This window comes from Castor canadensis, chromosome 8, assembly GCF_047511655.1.
Source record: "Castor canadensis chromosome 8, mCasCan1.hap1v2, whole genome shotgun sequence".
Classification (NCBI taxonomy): Eukaryota; Metazoa; Chordata; class Mammalia; order Rodentia; family Castoridae; genus Castor; species Castor canadensis.
Genome location: NC_133393.1, coordinates 137424353 through 137435039, shown reverse-complemented (window position 1 = coordinate 137435039; position 10687 = coordinate 137424353). Strand labels below are relative to the sequence as shown.

At 36.4% G+C, this 10687-nt stretch overlaps 1 protein-coding gene across 6 annotated transcripts in view; it reads right to left on the bottom strand.

Annotated features, from left to right (window-relative positions):
* Positions 1–676: 676 nt before the first annotated feature.
* Nr1h4 (nuclear receptor subfamily 1 group H member 4) overlaps positions 677–10687 on the bottom strand; it is a 69228-nt gene continuing 59217 nt past the window's right edge. For all 6 annotated transcript variants that reach the window (XM_074084208.1, XM_074084207.1, XM_074084209.1 and 3 more), the window contains 2 exons: positions 2636–2749; positions 677–1286 (listed from right to left, as the gene is read on the bottom strand). In XM_074084208.1, the coding sequence (XP_073940309.1) occupies positions 1048–1286; positions 2636–2749 (353 nt within the window). In that variant the 3' untranslated portion in view covers positions 677–1047. The remainder of the gene's footprint in view (positions 1287–2635; positions 2750–10687) is intronic.

Here is a 10687-nt window from a genome sequence, read left to right as displayed (position 1 = left end):
TCACTTTCTTTTCTACTGACTCTTTAGAATTTCAGGGTTACTTTGTATTTCAGTACAAAAATTATTTGCTTGCTAAGCAAGCTCCATTTTGGCTGACTTAGCAGAAAGGGAGATTTAAGCCCATTACTTATAGAAGGTGTTTTATTGTATTTTCTGAAGAATAATGGGGAGAAGAATGTAGCCGTAGAACAATGGAGGAAGGAAATGAAGGAATTCCTGCTTTGGAGGAAGTATTCAACAGCTGTGCACCCAGCTGTAGGAGTGTTTTCAAAAAAGCAAAACAAATGAAAAAAAATGATTAATTGTATGCTCTGAAGCCAAGAGTGGGCACTTTTCAGAGATACAAGACTATCCCATCGCTATAGCTAACAGCATGCTCTCAATTTGTAGATGTGGTCCCAAGACCCTGACCAGTGAGAAAGGGATCGCTTGAGGGAATATTTTATGTGAAAGTCGTTTACTTGTATGCTATTCTCTTTGAACTTCAAAGAAAATAAAATGATCAGAGGGCTAGTACAAATGAATAAATATTCACCATGACTTCTTCAGGGATGGAAAATGTAGCATCTATTTTGTGAGAGTTTAGTTTTCTGTAAATTACTCCCACTCCCAGGTTCAATAGGATGCTTCCATCACTTAAAGAAATAGTCATTACATTTTGTTCCCAAAGAAAAGCTTGTTGCCATTATGTTCAGTTTATTGCCAAAATTGAACACAACTCTTTAATAAAATATATGAAATATAGTAAGACCAAGAGCAAAATGAAGTTTTCCCTAGTTCAATAGATAGAATTGAAGTATCACTCAATTTAATTAGGCCAACAGGGCATGCCAATTAGACTGTAGGGTTCCCTGAAGACTTGTAAAATAAAATGTAGAGAAAGTAATTCTATCTAGCCCATATTTACAATTGTAGAAGTTACATAATTACTGCATAAATATTTATCAAGATTCTTGAGTGAAACCAAGTACAAATGAAATAAAGGAAAGGCCTACATCAGATTCATATTACAAGGAAGAAAAGGATCTGGGCCTCCCAGACCACACTTCACTGCACATCCCAGATCTCACAGAGGAGTGGGGTGAACTTGTGGTCGTTCACCCTCCAGGACATCAGCATCTCTGCGTGGTGATGGTTGAATGTCCGCAGTTCAGTCAAGCGACCCAGGAGGCAGGCAAAATGCTGAGGGTTCTCAGGCTGGTGGATCTTGCACAACTTCTGTAGCACGTCAAGCAAAGGTTCCTGAAGCTTCTCTACTGCTTCTCTATCCTTTATGTACTGTCTGTCTGTTAAAATAAAATAATGAAATTAAAAAAGGGGAAAGCATTAATTAGGTGAACTTTTTTGAAGTGTATGTTTACCAATGTACAGTTAAACTGTATAAAGCATTCAATTTAGTGAATTTTCACACACACACACACACACACACATAGATACATATATCTATATCCCCATGGAACCACATGTAGAGCAAGGTCTGGAATAGCTAATGCTTCCTAGAACCCTTGCTAAATTCTCTCCTAATCAAAACCTCCAAGGTAATCTGCAGATAGACCCCAGCATCCTTTCTGGAGAGTCTGTTCCCAGGAGTGGAATTGCTTAGAGTATCTAACAGTTTTTCATTTTTTTAATTATAATTTTTATGGTTAAAAATTAACAACTAGCTTCTGCCTCAATATCACATATAAAAATGGCTTAAGGCTAGCATTGTAATTATGCTTTACAAATCATGACATTGTAAAAACAGACAAATTTGAGCCAAGAACAGTGGTGATGCATTCCTGTAACCCCAGCACTTGGGAGGTGGAGGCAAGAGGACCATGAGTTCGATGCCAGTCTATCTCAAAAAAGATAAATAATAAATAAATATGTACAAAGTTTATGTACAGAGGAATTCATTTCAACATTGTTTAAGAAAATTGGGAACATTCTGCTATACAAACTTATCTTAAGTATATGATTGTACATCCAGACAATGGAATATTGTGCACAAATCATAAAAAACTTTTGCCAATATAATTTTTATTTATTTTTTGAAATAAGGACACACTATAGAGTGTGGGCTGGCCTCAAACTCATGCTCCTCCTGCCTCAGCCTCCTAATTGATGGGATTACAGGCATGAGCAACTACTACCAGTATAATTTTTTAATGACTTAGACTTTTGAAGAAATATGGATTTTTTAAAAGACACAATGTATTCTGTATTGTATTATAAAGGATGTACTTGCTGAAGTGTGAACCACTTAGAAAAAGCCTTCTGTAATTGCTAATGAAAATATTATTCACCTACCATTTTTTTCTTTATAAGGAAAAGATAACTCTCATTTGTAATTTTGTAGCATTTGCATCTCCTGAAAACTTATTTTTGTTTCCTCATTTATTATCCACGGGAACTGTATCCAGTGTGTCACTGAGGACTAGGGTCATGTTAGTATATAGCAGGTGTTCGATATGCATTTATTGAATGTGTGCCAGTGATGTTCAGAGAAAAGACTGAGAAGTACACTCAGTGTTAACAGTGTTACTTTTTCTTTATGTTTCTGTGTTCTCCAGATTTTCTTTAACAAATATTGTTACAATTCCACTGAAAAAACCAAATAGTATAAAAACTCACAATGCAACACTGAAATTACCTGGAGACAGGATCACAATTGCTGTAAGCAGAGCATACTCTTCTTGGGTCATTTTCAATTCCCCAACACTCTTATAGAAGCTAAACATAGGTGTTATATATTCATCAGAGATACCTACATGAGTAAGTTGAAAAATTGCAGTTAAAGTAAAAATTGTTGAGTGACTAAAAAGTTTACAAATAGAAATGTGTTACACACATATTACCATTTACCCTTATATGCATATATTGAAATAATTACGGTATATTATATACCTCAGGCAAAAGCAGGGCACTGCAAAGACCAAGTTAACAAAATCCTCACAATGCAGCCTAATCAATGATTTGGCCAGGTGTGGTGGCTCATGCCTGTGATCCCAGCTACTTGGGAGGCAGAGATGGGAGGATCACAGTTCAAGGCCAGCCCAGACAAAAAAAAAAAGATAAGATCCTATCTCATAGAAAAGTGGGGTTTGGCGGATCAGGCCTGTAGTCCCAGCTATGTAGGAGACATAGATAGGAGGGTCACATATGGAGGATGACCTATGCAAAAAGCACAAGATCCTATCAGAAAAATATCTAAAGCAAAAAAGTGGGTGAGGGTGCTGGGGATAATGGTGGATCTGGCACATGAGGCCCTGAGTTCAAACCCCAGTACTACCAAAAAAAAAAGAAAAAGAAAAATGATTTGTGCACCTTGGATTCAGCAGTGTTTTTATTTCAGTCATCAGTATCTGAAAATATACAGTAATAGTCTCAAATTGCCAAAAAGATTTCAGAATTTCATCATTTTCTAGAATCTTCTAGAATAATTCTCTGGAATAATTATAATTTTCTGGAATAATAATTCTACAATAATAATTTTCTAGAGTAATCATCAAATATTAGTATCTATAGTCAAGGCAGCATTTAAAACAACTAAAGAAAACAGTTGCTCTTCAGTTCAGAAGTATAAACAGCTCTATTGAATAAATGGACCCAGCTTCTTTGAAAGGGTGCTTCTCTCTAACTGAGGTACCAACCTACTTACCCATTTTCTACCAGGTCTGGTAACTTGGCTGTTCTCTTCAAACTCAGTATGTTCAAAATCAAAGACACCACGTACAGAACCAAATCCTCCCATCTTCTTCGAAATTCATTCATGTCCTGGTATCCTATTCCCATTGATTGATAACCTCACCCAACAGAATTTTAGGTGCCCAGTTCTGTGGGTACTAACTTCCCCCTCTATTGATGTCCCCTCCCCTTTTGGCAGTGTCTGGTGTTGACTTAGTTTTAACTCCCATCTCTTGTCCTTCTGGATTACTGTAACTGCCTCCTGACTGGTCTTCCTGTCTTCCATTTATTCCTCTTCAATCAATTCTCTATCCAGATACTATAATAACCTTTCTCAAATTCAAATCACATGCTTTCACCCCACTTGTTAACCCTACTTCAAATACTCTACATGGCTTTTGGCTTTTTCAGTTTTTGACTTTCTTCCTTTTCTACATAGGAATGTTTGGACCTGTTCCTTTTTTCCTCACCACCCAAGATGGTGACATTTCTTGAGTAGTTCATATTTATTGAGTAGTCACTATGTGTTAGGCACTGTTCTAAGTACTTCTTATGTTACAATTACTTTAATCTTTCTAATACTTGATGAAGTAGACACAAACAGGTGAAAAAGTTGCCCAAAGACACACAGCTAGTGAGAGGTAGAGTCAAGATTCAAACAAAGCTGGTGGCTGTGATTAAAATTCCACTGCTTTGGTATCATGTCTCCTTGCTCAGAGCCAGGCTCAGCCAGCTGGAGTTCCCTATACAATTCAGTTTGCCTAGTCTCTGCTTGTTGTTCTCTCTACTTGGAATATCCTCCTTCTCCTTTGTCTCACTTACTCCCCTTCATAATTTAAGACTTCTTTGTGTCATTTCCTCTACTCATTCAACAAATATTAGTTGGGTGTCTCTTATATGCATGGCTCCATTCCAGAAGAGCCTTCGACTAGGGAATCAAGGAAACGGACTGTAATGTGACTTACTGAAGATGAGAATGAGTTTCCCAAGATTGGCCCAGTTGAGAACAGGCTGCTCTATTCCTTCTCAAACCAGATCCAACATCAAAGAACTTTGGCTGAGTCAAACTCCAATAAAATTTGATCCCATATGCTAAAGAGGAGTATGGTTATCATCTAATGATACACTCTACACAAAGTGAGTTTACCACAAAGTCTATTTCCACACCTTTTTAAGAATCTAAAGAATCTTCCCAAACTGAATCCGTGGCTTTTCCCTTTCTAGTCAACACACCACTCTGTTTTCTCCTGGACTTTGGTTCTATAATTTACCCCAGTGGACTCTATTAACAACAAAGTCTTTGTTGAGCAACTGAGGATTACATCATGTAGAAGAGTGCCCTTTACCCAGTTGTTACAGACTGAGCTGAAACCCATGGACAAGCTAGATACAACTGCAGACACAGAGAACTGGAGTATGTGAGTCTGCAAATGCCAGTCCTGGCTTCCAACATAGTGTTAGAGGTTGTGAAATCTGACTCTATGTCTTTGTCTTGGACACATTACTTAAAATTTTCAAGCCTTAATATTCTCATCTGTCAACTGTGAGTTATATAATGATAGTATTATATGAGATAATATAGAAAGACTGCTTAGCACAATTCCTGCCTCATAGTAAGCTCTCAATAAATGTTAGAGCAAATAACCATATCTATTATTTGCTACTCAGGTGAATTGAATTAACACATTAACCTTTCTTATCTCAGTTTATTTCAGACTTAGATAAAATTTTTGTACTTTTGACTTTACAAAGTTATCTTTCTAAAACATCATTCTGCATATTTCTGGTGATGAATACAAACTGGCTGATCAGTGATTTGCTTCATTAGTTCTCTAAGATATTAAAGCTAAACTAAGATCTGTAATTTTTCCTAAGATTTTTCTTTTTGATCTTTTTAAAAATGGCAGTCTTTATGCTTTCATCAGTATTCAGGGATTATACCCACTAGCTGTGGTTACCTGAAGTAATAATACACTGCTATACCATGACTTTAAATAGCATTCGAGATTTGGAAGTAGCACTCAAGGCAAGTGATTCAACAATGTTGAATTTTTTGAAATCACTTTTGGTCACTTGATTTTCTAGTTCATTTGTCCTCCTAAATCCCCATTCACCATCCAGCGATGTTACCTCCATTACTACCTAGTTGTGGCTGGTATGGTTTGGGAAAAATTAAGTTAACATGTTTATATGATTGTTTCATCTTCTACATATTGTAAAAGCCAAGAATAAATACACAGAAAATGAAGGAAACAAAGAATGGGAAAAATTTTCCCACAGGATAGCTCAAATACAAATTGGAGTCACAAATCATAATTACACATGCCAGCATAAACAAGGGAGTGTCCCAAGTGTTTGTGAACCAGGAATTTCTGACATAAGAAGTGTAACAACAACCTCATCCTGAAGAGGACAGCCTCCTCCTATTTTCCTGCTTCTTTCTTCTTCTGAAGCCCTTGCTCAAAATGTTTCCATGACCGATTAGCTGATTTTCAGTCACAAGAGGGGGCTATTTTCTAACTCGACCACAAGACTTTGCCATGAAAACACTTGCAGTTGTAAGAAAACAAAAAAAGGTTTATGTTTCTGCTCCTTTTTTATTTATTTTCCCTTACATAAAGAGTTCTATGATTTATGAATTAGTTATTCAATGATCAGAAATACTGTTTGAAAGAATAACCATTAGATAGCATTAACACTATTCTGATTTAAGTTGCTTTTAAGTGTATCTTTTATTTCCTAATTAAATTCTTAGTCTTAACTAGGAACAAAAACAGTGTGTATGTATGTGTCTGTGTCTGTGTATGTTATAAGGACGCATATCATTGACACATTTCTAGTTCTTTCAATGGCTCTCTGTGATTTATTATTATTGATGGTCTCAAGATAGACTGAGTGTCTTGTTTAAAATATGCTATTTGCTCAAAACCATGTAATTTGAAAACTTTCTAGAAATGACACCATCCCGTAGCTCAGAAGTTAAGAACAAGCCCCTGACAGGGTAAACAAGTCTGCATCTCCCTTCTGCTTTCCTTTCAAATAAAGCTCTCACCATTCCAATTGTTTCCCCATGAATTAATGACAGTAACTCTTCTATGTTCTTAAAGCCAATTCAGCTTATTGCCTATGGAATCTACCTACCTTCCTCCATTCCTGCCTCTTGGCCATTACACTATAGGATCTGGAGGCAGATCCCAGCCCAGCCCACTGTTGGTCTCATTACCCATTACAAAGGGCGGTATAGTCAGGGATCCCAGTGCAATTCTAGCAAATGAGATAGAAGGGGAGTCTACGGAGAAGTTCCTAAGAGAGATCTCCACACTGAGAAATCAGGAAGAGATCATCTCCTGCTTCCCCAGCTTTAACCATTGTTGGATGTGATGCCTGCACTGCTATGGCCATTGGATGACCGGAACTTACCTTTGGGTAAAGACAATGCACCAAGGATAACAGAGCAGAAAGATATGGAACACCTATGTTTCCACAGGTGTGCTGAGTCCCTGAATTAACGATTCTGCTGCTGCTCTTTTTCTGAGTTTCTCAATTGAACTAACACATTTCCTTAATTTTTAAGGCCATGCTGAGTTGGATTTTTCTGTTGCCATCAGCCAAAATCATTCTAAGTGACAGATCTCCTAACAAATGATATATATATATACATGTATGTATATTTGTCTTCATACTTTTTTTTCACTGAAATATAATGCAGGATCCTTGTTAGGGTAAAACACCTCTGCCCATGTTCCAACGTCATGTTTAAATTTTTCTGTGGAGCTTCCCCCATCACAGTGAAGCAGAATCAGTTGCTTTTGTCTCCATGCTCAATTCTCTCACACCTATCACAATTCACACCTCCCCAGTGAACTGTGAAAAACATACACATTTTAGGAGAGAGAAGGAAATAATTACTCCCTCCCTATGCTGCCCAGTTCATAAGGGCTGCTCCAAGATCTTTCTTATTCACCTCTGGAGGTCTGGTAATTAACACCATGTTGGAGATATGGTAAGAGATTAATAAATGTTTGTTAAACTAGGCAGTAGTGCATTTTGCTAGCTCTTGTGATGAAGAGGACCGAGTTGTGAGATATAGGGGCAAGAGATGCTGTTAAGACAATGGAAACATTGTGGAGTGCTAAGACATGTTTCAACTGCTAAACTCCACCCAGACAGTCATTTGTGCCTTACTCTTGGCCCTCATTTTAAAAAGCTGTTATCAAATTAACAATTCAAAAAACTGCTTTTACTATATAAAATATTTACTTAAAATATCTAATAATATATTTTGCATTAGTCCTTGTGGCTAAAATTTATTTGGCCAAATTAGGTCTCACTGATGCTTAGGAGTTGCCAGGATTTGGACTGTCAAGTTCCAGATTCTCCTCAACAAATCTCATCAATATTTGTAAACCTAGTAAGTGCCAGGCACTGTGATATTGCTAAAAATACAAAGTCCTCAAGCAGTTAACGAAAGGGGCAGATGCATCAATAAATACATAATGTTCCAAATAGAGCAACTACAATGGTCCTGAGGATACATTTGAGGAAAACTAGGTTCTGCCTAGGGACAATGAAAATACTGACTCATATTTCTTTAACAATCCCTTTTCATTTGAAGAAGATTTCTTCCTATAATTGAGCCCCAAATTGTTCATGCCAAAATTATCACATGACTACTTTGAAAAGCAAAAGCAAAATTAGAGGCGGTTAGAATTCTAAATTTTAATGTAAGCATTTATCTTTCTTATAAGTAGTCTGGCATTTGTTTCTTTATATTTTCAACCTTTCTTTGAAAGATAGTATTTGAACTAATCAGTTACCTCTGCTTCCTTGGAAAATTCAGTTCTTGTTATTGTTTTCAGTTTGTACATGTTGCAAAGCATAAAGAAGTAAAATTATATATATATATATTTAAGGAACAGAAAAATAGGCACAGTATACTTTAGGATGGTACTACGGGCTAGCTGCAACTTCATCATGCTATGAAGAGTATCTTCTTTCTCTGGCCTCATTGTCTCTACGTCATCATTTACTTAAACGAAATTAGACATTGCTAGCTGCTGCTTATCCTTTATTTCTCTAATAAAGAGCAAACTGGGTCTTGATATTTAAGCTGGGCAAATAGTAGAGTGAGTAACAGGAGCAACACACAGAAAGAGCACTGGGCTTTGGTTAAAGCACTCATTTCCTGGTACTCTACTGATGAGCTGTACCTCAGGCAGGTCTGTTAGCCTCTTAATTCCATTTCCCAGTCTATAAGATAGGAACATGAGTCCCATCTATAGAAGCCACTGGGAGCACTAACAAGATGATGTGCATAAAAACAAAGCATCCCAAAATCTTCAGATATATCGTCATCCTGATAAATACTTGTGAGTTGAATATCTCCTTTATATCTGTTGTGGGAATTAAAAAAGGCCAAGAAAAAAACCTCTATAAAATTTAGGGATTATTTATGTTTTAAAAGAACAAATAATTTGCTTTGGCCTCTGACAGGTTATTGCTAATTTCCTTACTATTAAGATGCAAATTCATTAGTGCGTTAGCAAGCCTGCTTCAGTCCTCTCATTTTACTGTATCAAATGATTATTCCTATTTTATTAAAACTTTCAGTTTAGAAACCTAGTTTGCATTACAATACTAACTTAGGAATAAAATCATTGATGTTGAATTAGGTAGAAATATCTCAACCACAGATTGTGTCAAATATTTGTTTGGAAGTCTCAACTACCATAAATAAACACTGTAGGTCCCAGTTAGTAAACACATCTCAGGAGACAGTATCTTTGTTTATAACTGGGATTTAATAATAGAAAACAAAAGAGGATGAATTTGAAGAACAAGAAAAGGAATTTCACATTCTATTCTTTAAAGACTTCTGTAGGCATAAAGGAGGTAACTTTGAGAGGTTATGTTATTCTAGAAGTAAATGTACCATAGAAAAAAGAAAGTGTTGCATTAGCATAAGAATAAAAAGTTATTCTGAAAGGTCATCTTGCAGGATCAGGTTTTGATGTGGTATGTGGAAGAGGCAATGTTCTGGAAATCCACTGGGAGAAGCAAGTTCATAAATATTAATAAATGGAAGGAACATCATTATAGATAATAAAATACAAAGCAGCATGTGAGTTCGGATGGTTTTTATTGTCATAATATGTGGTTGATATTTAGAGAATGTATCTTATTATAAACTAGAGACATGCATATTTATTTACAAAGATTATATTCTCAAAAACTTCATTCTTGGACTTTGCAGAAACGTGCAGAATCATAAGTTCTAAAACTTAAGGTATTACAAGCCAAGGGCTTTTTTGTTACTATCACATATTTTTAATGGCAAAAGCCTCAGCATTTCTCACATAAATATTGAGTATAGGTCTCCTTGCTTTTTCAAAATCCCTCCACACTTGCATTCACATTACTGCTACAAAGAGCTTTCTCTCTGTAGCTGTGATCACGCTGTGGCTGTGGCTATTCAGGCTGTCCACTGCATAAGACAAAACTAAAGTACTTGCGTGACATTCAACGTCGTTAATGATCAAGCACTTGATGCGTTTTTCAGCTTCATAAATACTGTTTTCAAAATATCAAGGCACACATGAGTGCTGTACATGGGAGTTCTCTGATTCTATCACGTCTTTGCCCTTACATTTCACAATGACACACTCTTTCTCTGCTTCAGACGTGTTTCTTAAATTTTTGTAGTTTGCCACATTCCAAATCATCCTTTGTGATTCAATTATCAACTTTCTCAGCCTGACTCACCAAGTAGACTTGTGGAGGAAGGAAGGCACCCTTTATGCGCCACTTTTATTTTGTATATATCTTCCTTATATTTATTCTTCTGCCTTCCCTACTAGTCAGCAAATTCCACAAGGAACTCCAAGTGTTCTCCTGTCAACATCCTCAATAACTATACAGTGCTTTGCACAAAACAAGTGCTAATATTCAATGTATATTATTGAAGGACAACTCAAAATTGAATAGAAAAACTTCCTATACAGTGTCACGTCACTGCACA